General features: G+C 43.0%; 1 protein-coding gene across 1 annotated transcript; it reads left to right on the top strand.

Annotated features, from left to right (window-relative positions):
• The first annotated feature begins 552 nt into the window (after positions 1-552).
• Positions 553-3,012, top strand: LOC137357486 (probable G-protein coupled receptor 139). Its single transcript, XM_068023834.1, has 2 exons — positions 553-649; positions 2,126-3,012. Exons 1-2 carry the CDS (start codon positions 553-555, stop codon positions 3,010-3,012), a joined length of 984 nt encoding a protein of 327 aa, XP_067879935.1.
• Positions 3,013-16,894: the final 13,882 nt, after the last annotated feature.

Below are 16,894 nucleotides of genomic sequence, written 5' to 3'. Positions count from 1 at the left end.
AGTGAATTGTCTTGCAATATTTTATTACATTAAAGGTGCTTTATAAATATAATTTGATGTTGTTGCATCAGCAACTGGAATAAATACATGTTTAAAGGTAAAAGTATTTTATTAATGAGGGAGCCCAGAATAAATGGTCAGGCTGTGGTTAATAAATCCTTAAAGAATAACACAATACTATGGATGATATGGATGCTGGAAAACTGAAATGAAAGTCAATGTTAGTGTCATTTAGGCCAGACAGCAATGGGTGAATTTATTGTTAGGGTTGTGAGACTTGACATTGTCCATGTAATGTAAATAAACTCAGTTGCAGAATTTAACCTGGTCTTTGTGTCATTATCTGAATGGAAATTCCGCTGTTTTTGTTCAAACTCTTGGAGTTAAAATTGTTGACGTCATCTGTTTGTTAAGTGATTGTAATTAAGCTCAGTCAACATGGGACCAGATTTTGTGACCTGAGGGATTCTCTCTCCTATAAATAAGGTGAAACCTCTCAATGTATCTACTGGATAATTGCTCGCATTTTCGATTCTTTTAGAAAAGAAAATAATGTCTCTTGGTTTTCTCATCAAGCTCCAGATTTTATGGGCACTTTATGATATACAAAAGATTTACTACCCTGTCTTGGCTGCGGTTGGTGTTCCGGGTAAGATAACAATCTACAGCTGATATATCAGGAACCAGAGATTAACAGTGTGTGGCATCTTAGCCTACATTTCCAGTTCATTGCTAATTATGTTCCCTACATTACAACAGTGATACACTTCGAAGATAGTTTTTGGCTGTAAAGAGCTTTGGAATGTCCTCACATTGGAAGTTAATTTTTTCCCTTCCTTTCTTCCTCTCTCTTCCTTTCTTTCATTTGCTTTCTCACTCTATGCAACCCCCCTCTCTTTCTCTCTTTGATATAATTAAATTGAAATCTCAGTGTTTATTCAGACTGCAAAACAAGGCATGCTAACAGGGCTGCACACTGCTTTAAATAATAAGGCTGAGTGTCAGGTGATATTTGTTCTATGACCTCACATGATTACTTCGACTTTTGATGGATATATTTACTTAATTAGTTGTACAAATTAATCCTAACAGGCAAGTGACAAATGAATTGATGATCTAACTGTTTCAGCTGCCTCACTTTCCAGCCTTTCTTGTTCTTGGTTAATCTCCCTGTTTTGAATGTTAAGTTACAAATATAAGACTGGGCTACTGTTTATTATTATTCAGTTCGTCGAATCATTTTATCTCTAATAACTAATCTGCATGAACAATTTGTTCCCTGCCTGTCTGGGACACTTCTTTTTTTCTGTAATTGGCACACAAAATTATTGTAAGGGGAGTAAACTGAGAGTGAGATCAGTTGATTGTTTTGTAACCTCTATGAACTTGAAATATTGAATTTACACTACCAGAGTAAAGGAGTAAGATTAATACTGTTTGCCTGTAATTCAGATTGGTCCAAGGGCGTATGCTTGGGGAGATGGTGATGTAGTGGTAATGTCACTGGACTAGTAATCCAGAGGCCCAGGCTAATGCTTGGGTTCAAATCTCACCATGGCAGCTTGTGAAATTTAAATTCAAAAAATAAAAATCTGGAATTGAAAGACAGCCTCAGTAATACTGCCATGAAAACTATTAGGCATTGACATAAAATCCATTTGGCTCACTAGTGACCTTTGAGGAAGGAAGTCTGCTGTCCTTACCTGGTCTGACCAAAATGTGACTCCAGACCCACTGCAATGTGGACGATTCTTAATAACCCTCTGACGTAGCCTAGCAACGCACTCAGTTCAAGGGCAATTAGGGATGTGCAACAAATGCTGACCTTGCCAGCAATGTCCACATCCCATGAGAGAATTATATCCCTAGTCATATTATTACACTGTTTAAAGTTATGTCCATTGTCACAAATATTATCTGTAATACAGTTCAAAAATTGGCCTCACATCAGTTACTGTTTTTCTTTTACCCTGATGCATTTAATCCAATTGAAGCACTTATGTGGTGATGCATTATTAATTACCCTGAATACCAGCCCTCTCTCCAGGATGCCCTGTCACAGGTAAAATAATAAGATGCCATCACTAGATGTGAATCATATCAATATTTTCCTCTTTTCTTACAGTTAACGTGGTGACTATTGTGATCCTGTCTCGGGGAAAGTGCGGTCTTTCTAAATGTATCACTCACTACCTGGTGGCCATGGCAACAGCAGATCTACTGGTCGTTATCATAGATCTGATACTGAGGCAGATTCCTATTGTTTATTGGGAACAATTTAGTATTGTGCGGATAATTCCCTTGTGTAATATTCATGCTGTCCTGCTTTATGCTGCTACAGATTGTTCTGTCTGGTTTACTGTCACCTTCACCTTTGATCGATTTGTGGCCATTTGTTGCCAGAAACTGAAAGGTAAATATTGCACCGAGAAAGCGGCCACTGTGGTTCTTGGGACAGTGATTGTGCTGAGCTTCTTGAAGAACGTTTTCTGGTATTTTCTGTATACAAGTGAATATTGGCTTTCTAACAGTTCCTGGTTTTGTCGCGTAACAGTCGGTGTATCTCATTCACTGGCCTGGGCCATCGTTGAATTAATCCATTACATCTTAACACCATTTGTCCCATTTCTTTTGATACTATTGTTCAATGCGTTGACTGTCAGGCACATTATAGTGGCTAGCAGAGTGCGCAGGAGACTCCAGTGCCGGAGCAATGGCGAGACCCCCAGTGACCCAGAGATGGGAAACAGAAGGAAATCCATGATTTTACTGTTTGTTATATCGGGAAATTTCATCCTGCTGTGGGTGGTGTTTATGGTGTGTTCTATTTTGAGACGATTGGATTACTTGGAATATTCGGTTCCTTTGCCCACATTTGTTCGGGAAATCGGTTTAATGCTCCAGCTCCTGAGTTGTTGCACGAACACTTTTATCTATGCAGTTACTCAAAACAAATTCAGGCAGGAGTTGAAGAATGGGGTGCGATATCCCCTCACAATAATGGGCAAATGAATTAGATAAGAAGACCTCACACTTTCGAACATTATCATGTACTTCTCTGTCATGCTCTTTTAATATTTATATTTTATGAAACGCTTTGCAATCGGATCCAGTCTGAAACCCGTGACCACTAGCACCAAGAAGGACAAGGGCAGCAGACGCATGGGAACACCACCACCTGCAAGTTCCCCTCCAAGTCACACACCATCCTGACTTGGAACTATATCACCATTCCTTCACTGTCGTTGGGTCAAAATCCTAGAACCCCCTTCCTAACGGCACTGTGGATGTACCTAACCCACATGGACTGCAGCGGTTCAAGAAGGCAGCTCACCACCACCTTCTCAAGGGTAATTAAGGATAGGCAATAAATGCTGGCCTGGCCAGTGACGCCCACATCCCATGAATGAGTACAAAAAATGTAAGTTAATGTCATATCTTTTGGCAAGGAAGGAACTTAGACACGCGTTATCTGATTTAAGTAGATGCTTGCCCAGCAGCAGTGAACTACTTTACACAGTCTAGTGCAGAGCTCACAGTGCAGGGGTGTTTGGGGGAATGAGACCTTGACGTGATCATTGCCCAACAAAAGATCATTTGTTCGCAATGCCCTGTTGTTTGTTGGGCGTTTTGAATCTCCCTGTTGACAAACTTCTCCGAACTCTGACAGTATTTAAATGAAGATTTTTTTTGTAAATCAGGACAAACAACAGAAAAAAAAAATCAAGGCCAAAGCAAGTCTGCAAAGCAGATGTTGTTCTGCATCATCACCTCCAGTGCTTTAATCTGATACATTTTCTTTAATTGTGTAAGTTCCCGGGCAAGTATGGAATTGACCACTGAAAACTCAGTGTCCTTGTATGTTTTACCTGTTGTTAACATTGCAGCAGATTGAGAAGTGAACAGAAAGTCACTTTTCCCAGTTCACCGTTGGATAGATTGTAACAGGATATTGACGTCTAACCCAGATCAGAAGGCAATGCCATTGATAAACTCTCAGGTTCCAGTACAGCACACTGCCGGGTCAAGGTAAATTACACACCTGGGTCCCGGTACATCAGACTCCCGGGTACTGGAACAGTTTGCTCCTTGGACTTGCTACAGCATTTCCCAGATCCTGCACGGTACTGCAAACTTCCCAGTTCCCAATACAGCGCAACTGCCGGCTCCTTGTTCAGCAGACAGCCGACTCCTCTTCCAGTACATTCGAGATTACTGATAGAAAATGGAAATGACAGGTGACCTGATGGCTTGTGGGAATGACTGCTTTAACTGAAACGGAGTGGACACAAACAGCAGACCTGAATTCTTCACAGTTTTATCTTGATAAGGGTTAACCATTTTGTAAATCCATTGCCGTGTATGGATTAAACTAATGTTAAGCTATACTAATTAAATCCTGTTAAATTCTCTTCAGTGTAAAGAATCCCTGGAGACATCTATGTTGTTATTTGTGCCAAAACTCAAATCTTAGTGTTGGCATCAATGGACCAGCAATGTTTGATATTCTGTTTGCTAATTTATTCCGGTTGTGTTTTTAAAGTGTGTGTTGAAAGGGTTAATGTACAGTACGTTTAATTGGTTAATGTAAAATGTAATGAATTGGTTAATATCCATTGTTGGTTATTTCTGCTGTTCTTGAATTGTGAATACATAGGAACATAGAAGCAGGAGTAGGCCATTCAGCCCATCGAGTCCATTCCACCATTCAATTAGATCACCTACCTCAACACCACTTTCACGCGCTATCCTCATATCCCTTGATGTCATTAGTATGCAGCAATCTATCGATTTCTGTCTTGAACATGCTCAATGATTGAGCTTCCAAAGCCCTCTGGGGTAGAGATTTCCACAGATTCACCACCCTCTGTGTGAAGAAATTCCTCTCCATCTCAGTCTTAAATGGCCTGCCCTTTATTCTGAGACTCTGATGTTCCCCTGGTTCCAGACCCCCAGCCAGGTGAAACATCCTATCTACATCCATCCTGTCATGCCCTGGAGGAATTTTGTAAGTTTCCATGAGATCACCTCTCACTCTTCAAAACTCTAAAGAATACAGGCCCTGTCTCCTCAATCTCTCCTCAGAAGACAATCCTGCCATCAGGGATCGATTCTGGTGAACCTCTGTTGCACTCCCTCTATGACAAGATTATCCTTCCTTAGGGAAGGAGACAACAACTGTATACAACAGTCCAGGTGCTGTCTCACCATGGCTGTACACATTTGCAGCAAGACTTCTTTATTCCTGTACTCCAATCCTCTTAAAATAAAGGCTAACGTACCATTTGCCTTCCCAATTGCTTGTTTTCTTTTTATTCCTTCATGGGATATCTGTGTCGCTGGCAGACCAGCATTTGCTGCCCATCCCTAATTACCCTTGAACTGAGTGGCTTGCTCAGCCATTTCAGAGGGCAGTTAACCACATTGCTGTGGGTCTGGAGTCACATGAAGATGGCAGATTTCCTTCCCTCAAGGGCATTAGTGAACCAGATTGCTTTTTATGATAATTGATGATAGTTTCATGGCACCATTACTGACACAAGCTTTCAATTCCAGATTTTTATGAAATAATTGAATTCAATTCCACCAGCTGCATTGGTGGGATTTGAATGCACATTCCCAGGGCATTGGCCTGGTCCTGTGGATTATTGGCCCAGTGATATTATCACTATGCCATTATCTCCCCAGTGCAGCTGTACATTGGCTTTCAGTGACTTATGAACTTGGACACCCATGTTCCTTTGGACATCAACACTTCCCAATCTGTCACCATTTAGGAAATACTCTGCATTTCTCCTTTTCCGACCAAAACAAATTCTACAAATTCATCTTCTAGACCAGTGTTGGATAACTTCACATTTTTCCACAATATATTTCATCTGCCATGCTCTTGCCCACTCGCTTAGCCTGTCTAAATCCCCTTGAAGCCTCTTTGCATCCTCCTCACAACTTACATTCCCACCTAGTTTTGGGCCATCAGCAAACTTGCAAATATTACATTTGGGTCCCACATCCAAATCATTGATATAGATTGTGAATAGCTGGGGCCCAAGCCCCAAAAGTGACAGGAAGGGACAGAGAGTTTTACAAAAATTGTATATTGGCAAATAAGGTCATTGCAGGGAACAGATCTAGATCTAATTGCCATTACTGAGACATAGTTTCAAGGAGATCAAGGTTGGGAAATGAATATTCTAGGGTACACAACATTTCAGGGAGAAGGCAAAATGAGAAAGGAGGAGGGGTAGCCCTGATAGTAAAGGGTGATATAAGGACATTAATAAGAAGGGAACTGGCCTCAGAAGATCATGAAATAGAATTAGTTCGGGTGGAAATTATGAATAGCAGGAGTCAGACAACAGGAGTAGTTTACAGGCCCCCTAACAGTAGTTATATTATTGGACAGAACAGTAAAAGGGAAATCATTGGATCTTGTAACAAAGGAAATGCATTAATTGTAGGGGACTTTAATCTGCATATAGACTGGAACAATAAAATTGGCAACACTGGTCTAGAAGATGAATTTGTAGAATTTGTATTGTGACAGATTCTTGGAGCAATACATTGTAGAACTGATTAGGGATAAAGCTGTCTTAGAGCTTGTATTGTGTCATGAAACAGGGTTAGTTAGCAATGTCGTAGTAAAAGTTCCACTGGGAAATAGTGATCATGATATCATTAAATTTCACATTAAGTTTGAAAGTGACACATTTCAAACGCAAACCAGAATCTTAAACTGAAACAAAGCCAATTATGAAGGTATGAGGGAGAACTGGCTCAGGTGAATTGGGTAACTAGACTGGAAGGTATGGCAGTAAATGAACAGTGGGAAACATTTAAAGAAACAATTCAAAGAGTTCAACAAAAGTACATTCCATTCAAAAACAAAAACTCATCAAAAAAGACCCATCCATGGCTCATTCAGGAAGTTAAGGAAAGTGTTAAACTAAAAGAAGAGCCTTAACATTTTGCAAAATAAAGTAGCAAGCCTGAGGCTTGGGAGAGTTTTAGAAACAAGCAAAGGGTCACCAAAAAGTTGATAAAAAGGGACAAAATGGAAAATGAGAGTAAACTTGCCAGCAATATAAAAACAGAATGTAAGAGCTTTTATAAGTACATAAAAGGAAGACAGTAGCTAAAGTAGATGTTGCTCCCTTAGAAGCAGAGACAGGAGAAATAATTGTGGGGAATGAGGAAATGGCAGAGGCATTGAACAAATATTTAGAGCCTGTAGAAGACACAAGTTCCATACCAGAAATAGGCAGTAATCTAGGGGATAAAAAGAGTGAGGAAATTAAGGAAATTGATATCAGCTGAGAAAACATATTGCAGAAACTTGAGAAATCTGACAAGTCCCCTAGATCAGATGGCTTACACCTAGGGTTCTCAAAGAGATAGTTGCAGAGATAGTAGATGCGTTGGCTATGATTTTCCAGAATTCCTTAGATTCAGGAATGGTCCCGTCAGATTGGAAGTTGGCAATTGTTACACCACTTTTCAAGAAATGAGGGAGAGAGAAAGCAAGGAACTACAGGGCAGTTAGCCTAACATCAGTCATTGGGAAGTTGCTGGAAACTATTATTAAAGAAGTCTTAACAATGCAGTTGGAAAAACATAGTATGATTAGAGCAAGTCAGCATGGGTTTACTAAAGGGAGATCCTGTTTGACAAATTTATTAGAATTTTTTGAGATGTAACTTGTAGAGTAGATAAATGGGAACCAGTAGATGTAGTATAACTAGATTTCCAAAAGGCATTTGATAAGGTGCCACATAAAAGATTAATAAGCAAGATAAGGGCTGATGGTGATGGGTATAATCTATTAGCATGGATAGATGATTGGTTGACAGATAGGATGCAGAGTGGCATAAATGGGGCATTTTCAAGTTGGCAGGCAGTAAATGGGGGGGGGGGGGGGGGTGGGCGCTGCAAGGATCAGTGCTGGGGTCTCAGCTATTTACACGCAATATTAATGACTTGGATGAAGAGCCAAAGAGTAATGTATCAAAGTTTGCTGATGATACAAGGTTTGGTGGAAAGGTAATCTGTGGGGAGGACATAGAGAGGCTGCAGAGAGATATAGACAGGTTAAGTGTGTGGGCAACAAGATGGCAAATGGAATAGAATGTCAGGAAGTATGAAGTTGTTTACCTTGGCCATAAAAGTAGAAAAGCAGAACTTTTTGTAAAGGTGTAAAACTGTTAAGTGTTGATGTTCAGAGAGACTTGGAGGTACTGGTATAAGGGACGCAAAAAATTAACATGCAGGTGCAGCAGCTATCAGGAAGGTAAAAGACATGTTGGCATTTATTGCAAGGGGTTTGGAGTACAGGAATAAGGAAGTCTTACTCAAATTATACAGGGCTTTGGTGAGACCACACCAGGAATACTGGGCTGAATTTTTCCAACTGAGCTTCAAAAATGGCAAAGTGCACATGCCAGAATTATTCCACGGAGCCGCCGTGATATTTAGCGGCAGCTCATTTACATGGCTGGGGCGGACCGCCCGCCCCTCATGACGTTGGGTGGGGGGGCACTCCCTCCCCCGCAATGTCATCCAGCGCCACCGCACAGGTGCTGTGGCCGTTTTAAATGGCTTGAACCCCTTCCAAGTCATTTCAATTTTTAAATAAAACTAAATTGAATAATGTAACAAAAGTTTCAATCCCCTCTCCACTCCCAATGACCAAGCAATTTATTAATTGCCCTCTCCCCCCAAAGAAACTTGCCTCGCGATCCCGACGTTATTCCCCAAACATAGAAACATGGAAAATAGGAGCAGGAGTAGACCATTTGGCCCTTCGAGCCTGCTCCGCCATTCATTATGATCATGGATGATCATCCAACTCAGTAACCTGTTCCGGCTTTCGCCCCATACCCTTTGATCCCTTTAGACCCAAGAGCTATATCTAACTCCTTTTTGAAAAGGAGTTGGCCTCAACTGCTTTCTGTGGTAGCGAATTCCAGAGGCTCACCATTCTCTGGGTGAAGAAATTTCTCCTCATCTCAGTCCTGAACGGTTTACCCCGTAGCCTTAGACTATGACCCCTGGTTCTGGACTCCCCCACCATCGGGAACATCCTTCCTGCATCTACCCTGTCAAGTACTGTTAGAATTTTATAGGTTTCTATGAGATCCCCCCTCACTCTTCTGAACTCCAGCCAATATAATCCTAACCGACTCCATCTCTCCTCATACGTCAGTCCCGCCTTCCCAGGAATCAGTCTGGTAAACCTTTGCTGCACTCCCTCTATAGCAAGAACATCCTTCCTCAGCTAAGGAGAACAAAACTGCACACAATATTCCAGGTGTGGCCTCACCAAGGCCTTGTATAATTGCAGCAACACATCCTTGCTTCTGGACTCGAAGCCTCTCACTATGAAGGTCAACATACTATTTGCCTTTTTTACCGCCTGTTACACCTGCATGCTTACCTTCAGTGACTGGTGTATGAGAACACCCAGGTCTCGCTGCATATTCCCCTCTCTCAGTTTATAGCCGTGCAGATAATAATCTGCCTTCCTGTTTTTGCTACCGAAATGGATAACCTCACATTTATAAACATGATACTGCATCTGCCATGCATTAGCCCACTCACTCAACTTGTCCAAATCACCCTGAAGCCTCTCTGCATCCTCCTCACAACTCCCCCTCCCACCCAGTTTTGTGTCATCTGCTAATTTGGAGATATTACATTTAGTTCCCTCATCTAAATCAATGTTTACAACCTTTTACCTTCAACCCCTTCCCATCATCCCCTCCACCAATCATAATGGTTTTCCCCATGCTTCCCCCCACCCCGCCCTGAAAACTTACTTTCTCCCCCCTCCCAGCCAGTGTTTCACCTCAGATCTCCAAATGGAGATCCCAAGGTGCGGGAGTTCTGCAACCGGTCGGAAAATCGCAGCGGGATGCCCAGCACAATGAGGTAAGTATTTATTCAGTAATTTAAATAAATTAACATATTTTAATGATGTTTCCATCATCAAGTGACAGGGGTGACACCACGAGGCCTCCCCACTGCTGGTAATATGGGGCGGGGTCTTCCCAGCTTCGAGGTCTGTGGCGGGCCTCTCTCCGGAGGTATTTTCCAGGCCCTACCACCAAACCCCCTGACTGCAGGGATCCAGTAAACTTCAGCCCACTTTGTGCAGTTTTGGTCTCCACATTTAAGAAATGATATACTTGCATTGAAGGCGGTACAGTGAAGGTTTACTAAACTAGTCCCTGGGATGAGGGGTTTGTCCTATGATGAGAGGCTGAGTAAATTGGGCCTATATTCTCTGGAGTTTAGAAGAATGAGAAGTGATCTAATGGAGACATATAAGATCCTGAAAGGACCTGATTGGGTAGAAGCTGAGAGATTGTTTCTGCTGGTTAGGGAATCTGGAATGCAGGGGTACAGTCTCAGCATAAAGGGCCAATGATTCAGGACTGAGATGAGGAGAAATTACTACACTCAAAGGGTTGTGAATCTTTGGAATTCTCTACCCCAGGGGGTTGTGGATGCCCCATCATTGAATACATTTAAGGCTGGGATAGATAGACTTTTGGTCTTGCAGGGAATCAAGGGATATGGGGAGCAGGCAGGAAAGTGGAATTGAAGCCAAGGATCAGCCATGATCATGTTGAATGGCAGAGCAGGCTCGATGGGCCATATGATCCAATTCTGCTCTTATTTCTTGTGCTCTTGTGATCCTTGTGATAGTCACAGCCTACCAACCTAAGAATGAACCATTTATTCCTCCTGTTTTCTGTAACCAAGTATCAATCCATGCCAGCAGATTACCCCCAGTTCCATATACACTAATTTTACTTACTAACCTCCTGTATGGGATCTTGTCGAAAGTCTTCTGAAAATCTAAATACACCGCATCCACTGGCTCCCCCTTCCCTACTCTGCCAGTTACATCCTCAAACAATTCAAAAAGTTTTCCAAACATGATTTCCCTTTCTTAAATCCATGTTGTCTCTGCCCAATCCGACCATTATTCTCGATGTGTCCAATCATCACATCCTTTCAAATAGATTCTAGCATTTTCTCGACTGCTGATGTCAAGCTAACAGGTCTGGAGTTCTCCATTTTCTCTCTGTCTCTTGTCTTAAATAGTGGGGTGACATTTGCCAACTTCCAATTTTCAGGAACCATTCCAGAGTCTATAGAATTTTGGAAGATGATCACCAATGCATCCACTATCTCTACAGCTATCTCTTTCAACACTCTAGGATGTACATCCTCAGTGCTAGGGGATTTATCAACTTTCAGTCCCATTAATTTCTCCAGTACTACTTTTTTACTGATACTAATTTCTTTTAGTTCCTCATTCTCACTAGTCCCTTTGTTTGCTACTATTCCTGGGAAATTTGTTTTTTTGCATCTTCCTCTGTGAAGACAGACGCAAGGTTTCTCTGCCATTTCCTTTTCCCCCATTGTAAATTATCTGTCTGTCTGCAGTGGGCCCACATTTGTCTTTGTCTTAATGTTGAATAAAAAGCTAGTCTCATTAAGGGTGACCATGTAACTAGCGGATTGTTGTAAAAACTCATCTGGTTCACTCAAAGCCTTTTCCTGAAAGGAATCTGCTGTGCTTACCCAGTCTGTCTCCATTGTGACCTTTCCTGGGACAGTAAACGATCCTGGGAAATTAACAACTCTCAATATATTAATTCCTTCCCCCTCCAAGTACATTAACCCTACCTGGAATATGAAAGCATACTGGGTCACTTGGACATTCACCCCTTTACAGGACACGCTTTAATACCTATTCAGGCATTGAACTCTCTAACACACACCTCTCCTTGGGAGATTAACACCTCCTATGACACTAACTCAAATTGCTCGGGAAACTCCAGAGCCACAATTAACCTCTGGTGGCATAGCCCAGTGTAACCACCAACCCCAAACCTCAGTAAGTCACTTTTGAAATTGCAATTAATAATTGAGGAGAAACCTTCCGAGCCTCTAAATGATAATCCAAGCAAGCAATTACTCTGGGACAGTGGAAATCTGAATCACAGACCACCCATGACCGCACTGTACAATTTCATGCTGAGGTGACAGTGTTCCTCTGCATCATCACTGATTTGACATTTCCTTGGTGTCCTGACCAATATACATCATTCAACCAACACCTAAAATCAGTTTATTTCATTGTAGTTTGTGGCATCTTACTATGTGCATATTAACTGCTACATGTCCCTACACGAAAGCACTTCAGTGATACTTTCACAGAATCACAGAATAATACAGTGCAGAAGAGGCCCTTCAGCCTATCGAGTCTGCACCGATGCATTAAAACACCTGACCTGTCTACCTAATCCCATTTGCCAGCACTTGGACCATAGTCTTGAATGTTATGACGTGCCAAGTGCTCATCCAGGTACTTTGTAAAGGATGTGAGGCAACCTGCCTCTACCACCCTCCCAGGCAGGGCATTCCAGACCATCACCACCCTCTGGGTAAAAAGGTTCTTCCTCAAATCCCCCTTAAACCTCCCGCCCCTCACCTTAAACTTGTGACCCCTCGTAAGGTCCCATATGCCTTTGTCACCACCCTATTAACCTGCCCTTCTGCCTTCAGAGATCTATGGACAAACACGCCAAGGTGCCTTTGTTCCTCGGAACTTCCAGTGTCAGGCCATTCATTGAATACTTCCGTGTCACATTACTCCTTCCAAAATGTATCACCTCACACTTTTCAGCATTAAATTCCATCTGCCACTTTCTGCCCATTTGGCCATCCCGTCTATATCTTCCTGTAACCTAAGACACTCCATCTCACTGTTAACCACTCGGCCAATCTTTGTGTCATCCACGAACTTACTGATCCTGCCCCCCACATAGTCATCTATGTCGTTTATATAAATGACGAACAATAGGGGACCCAGCACAGATCCCTCTGGTACGCCACTGGACCTTGGCTTCCAGTCACTAAAACAGCTGTCTGTCATCACTCTTTGTCTCCTACAGCTAAGCCAATTTTGAATCCACCTTATCAAGTTACCTTGTATCCCATGTGCATTTGCTTTCTTGATAACTCTCCCACGTGGGACCTTGTCAAAGGCTTTGCTGAAACCAATGTAAACTACATAGCACAGTGGTGCAGTGGTTAGCACTGCAACCTCACAGCTCCAGCGACCCGGGTTCAATTCTGGGTACTGCCTGTGTGGAGTTTGCAAGTTCTTCCTGTGAGCATGTGGGTTTTCACCAGGTGCTCTGGTTTCCTCCCAAAGTGGAAGACTTGTAGGTGATAGGTAAATTGGCCATTATAAATTGCTCCTGGTGGAGGTAGATGGTAGGGAATATGGGATTACTGTAGGATTAGTATAAATGGGTGGTTGTTGGTCGGCACAGACTCGGTGGGTCAAAGGGCCTGTTTCAGTGCTGTATCTCTAAATAAATTTTTTAAAACTGCACTACCCTCATCTACACACCTGGTCACATGCTCAAAAAATTCAATCAAATTTGTTCGGCATGACCTCCCTCTGACAAAGACATGCTGACTATTTCTAATCAAATTTTGCCTCTCCAAGTGGTGATAGATTCTCTCCTTCAGAACTTTCTCCAATAGTTTCCTACTACTGACGTGAGACTCACTGGTCTGTAGTTCCCTGGCTTATCTCTACAACCTTTCTTAAATAGTGGGACTGCATTAGCTGTTCTCCAGTCCTCTGGCACCTCCCCCATGGCCAGAAAGGGATTAAAAATTAGGGTCAGAGCCCCTGCAATCTCCACCCTCGCCTCCCACAGCATCCTGGGCACACAAATCATCCGGACCTGGAGATTTGTCCACTTTTAAGCCTTCCAAAACCTCCAATACATTGTCACTCCCGATGACAATTTGCTCAAGAACCTCACAGTCTCTCTCTTTAAGTTCCATATCTACATCCTCATTCTCTTGGGTGAAGACAGATGTGAAGTATTCGTTCAACACCCTACCAATGTCCTCTGGCTCCACCCACAAATTTCCCCCTTGGTCCCTAATAGGTCCTTCTCTTTCCCTGGTTATCCTCTTCCCATTGATATACTTATAGAATATCTTGGGATTTTCCCTACTTTTACCAGCCAGAGCTTTCTAATATCCCCCCTTTGCTCCCCTAATTGCTTTCTTAAGCTCCATCCTACACTTTCTGTACTCCACTAATGCTTCCATTGATTTGCTCTCCTTGTATTTGCTAAAAGCCTCTCTTTTCCTTATCATCGTACCCTGAATATTTCTGGTCATCCATGGTTCTGTGGGCTTGTTGCTCCTACCTATTACCCGAGAGGGAACATGTTGGGCCTGTACCCTCCCATTTCTTTTTTGAATGCCCCCCACTGCTCTTCTGTAGATTTCCCGACAAGTTACTCTTTCCAGTCTACCTTGGCCAGATCCTGCCTTATTTTACTAAAATTTGCTCTCCCCCCATCCAAAACCTTTTTTTGCAATTTGTCTATTTCTTTCTCCATAACAAGCTTAAATGGTACCATGTTGTGGTCGCTATCACCAAAATGCTCCCCCACCAACACATCAACCACCTGTCCGGCTTCATTCCCCAGAATTAGGTCCAGCACTGCACCCTCCCTTGTTGGATCCTCTACATATTGAGCTAGCAAGTTCTCCTGTATACATTTTAAGAAGTCCACTCCATCTAAGCCCTTAACATGATGACTATCCCAATTAATGTTGGGAAAGTTGAAATCACCTAATATAATTACCCTATTATTTCTACACACCTCTGCAAATTGCGCACATATTTGCTCCTCAATTTCCTGCTGACTATCTGGGGGTCTATAATAAACACCTAGCAATGTGGCTGTCCCTTTTTTATTCCTAAATTCTACCCATAAAGCTTTATTTGATGCCCCCCCCCAAGATATCATCTCTCCTTACTGCAGTAACTGACTCGTTAACTAATATTTCAATGCCCCCTCCTCTTGTACCCCCTCCTCTGTCTTGCCTGAAGATTCTATATCCCGGGATATTGAGCTGCCAATCCTGCCCACCCTCAACCATGTCTCCGTGATGGCTACTATATCACAATTCCACGTGTCAATCATTGCCCTTAACTCATCCGTTTTACCTGTAATACTCCTGGCATTAAAGTAGAGGGATTCCATCCTGGTCTTGCTCCCTTACTTCTGCTGTATTCCCTCTGACTTGTTCGCTTTCCTGTGTTTAGCTGTGTCCCTATTCTGCTCGGAGTCTGCATCCCCTCCCCCTGCCAAATTAGTTCAAACTCTTCCCAACAGCACTAGCAAACCTGCCAGCAAGGATGTTCATCCCCCTCTGGTTCAGATGTAGACCGTCACGCTTGTACAGGTCCCACCTTCCCCAGAAACGGTCCCAGTGGTCCAGGAATCGAAAACCCTCCCTCTTGCGCCAACTCTTAAGCCACGCATTCATCTGTGCTATTCTCCTATTTCTATACTCGCTAGCACGTGGCACTGGGAGTAATCCAGAGATTACAACCCGAGTGGTCCTGCTTTTTAGTCTACTGCCTAACTCCCTGAATTCTTGATGCAAGACCTCATCCCTCTTTCTACCTATGTCATTGGTACCAGCACGTACCATGACCTCAGCCTTATCACCCTCCCCCTTCAGGATGCCCTGCAGCCATTCAGTGACATCCCGGATCCTGGCACCAGGGAGGCAACACACCATCCTGGAGTCACGTTGACAGCCACAGTTGCGCCTATCTGTTCCCCTGACTATAGAATCCCCTATTACTATCACTCTTCCTCTCTTTCCCCCTCCCTGTGCAGACAGGCTGCTTGCGGTGCCAGAAGCTTGGCTTTGTCCACACTCCCTGGAGGAACGAGCCTCATCAGCCTCCAAAATGGAATACCGATTTGCAAGCGGGACCCCAGGGGACTCCTGAACTACCTGCCTGATTCTCTTGGACTGCCTGGTGGTCACCCATTCCCTTCCTTCCTCAAGTCCCTTCAGCTGCAGTGTGACCACCTCTCTATACGTGCTATCCACAATGCTCTCAGACTCGCGGATGCTCCACAGTGTTTCCAGCCGCCGTTCCAGCTCTGAAACCCGAGCTTCCAGGAGCTGCAGCTGGACACACTTCCTGCACACATGCTGGTCCCGGGGACTGGAAATGTTCCCGGATTCCCACATGCAGCAAGAGGAGCAAACCACGGCTTCAAGCTCTCCTGCCATGACTAAACCCTTGAAATTTAAAACTTTAGAAGATTATAATTAAAAAATACAACTAAGTCTTGCTAAAGCAATGAATTACAATTCAATCCACTTTGAAAAATACCCACCAGGGCTGACTCACCAGTCAGCTGTGCTCACTTTACTGGATGTGAAACACTTTGGAATGTTGTGCAAGACTCCAAATATATGTAAGTTTATTGCTTCATGTCCAATTATGCTAATTGCAATCTAAAACTCAATATTGATGTATCCTAACTGACAACAAATGTCATTCAGCTATCACCCCTTTCTTCTACATTTGCAACACCTCGACTTCAAAGTGCTCATCCTTGCTTTCAAATCTCTCGATGACCTTAGCCCTCCCTATATCTGCAACCTCCTCCAGTGTTACAGCCCCTGAGATCTCTCTGTTCATCTAATTCTGACCTCTTGTTCATCCCTGATCTCCTTTCCCCCATCATTAGTGGCTATGGCTGCCTGAGGTCTTAAGATCTTCAATTCCGTTCCTCAATGTCTCTGTGTCCATCTCTGGGGATAGGCTGTCCAATAATATTCGTTAGAAGCCCACCGATCGCACAGCCACCTTGACTACACTTCCTCACGCACTGCCACTAGTAAGAACTCCATTCCATTCTGCTGGTTTCTCCGTCTCCAACTCATCTGTTCTGATGATGCTACCGTCGACAACACCGCTTCTGATATGTTTTCATTTCTGCTCAACACAAGATTCCCTTCTACTGTGGTT

The sequence above is a fragment of the Heterodontus francisci genome, chromosome 48 (assembly GCF_036365525.1).
Source record: "Heterodontus francisci isolate sHetFra1 chromosome 48, sHetFra1.hap1, whole genome shotgun sequence".
Classification (NCBI taxonomy): domain Eukaryota; kingdom Metazoa; phylum Chordata; class Chondrichthyes; order Heterodontiformes; family Heterodontidae; genus Heterodontus; species Heterodontus francisci.
The sequence above is the reverse complement of the archived record's forward strand: the minus strand, read 5'-3'. Positions and strand labels throughout refer to the sequence as shown.

Excerpts from the sequence above, each read along its gene's own strand:
- LOC137357486 (XM_068023834.1), top strand. The coding sequence starts at position 553 with ATGTCTCTTGGTTTTCTCATCAAGCTCCAGATTTTATGGGCACTTTAT. Across the intron at positions 650-2,125 it reads GGCTGCGGTTGGTGTTCCGG|TTAACGTGGTGACTATTGTG; the intron begins GTAAGATAACAA and ends CTTTTCTTACAG.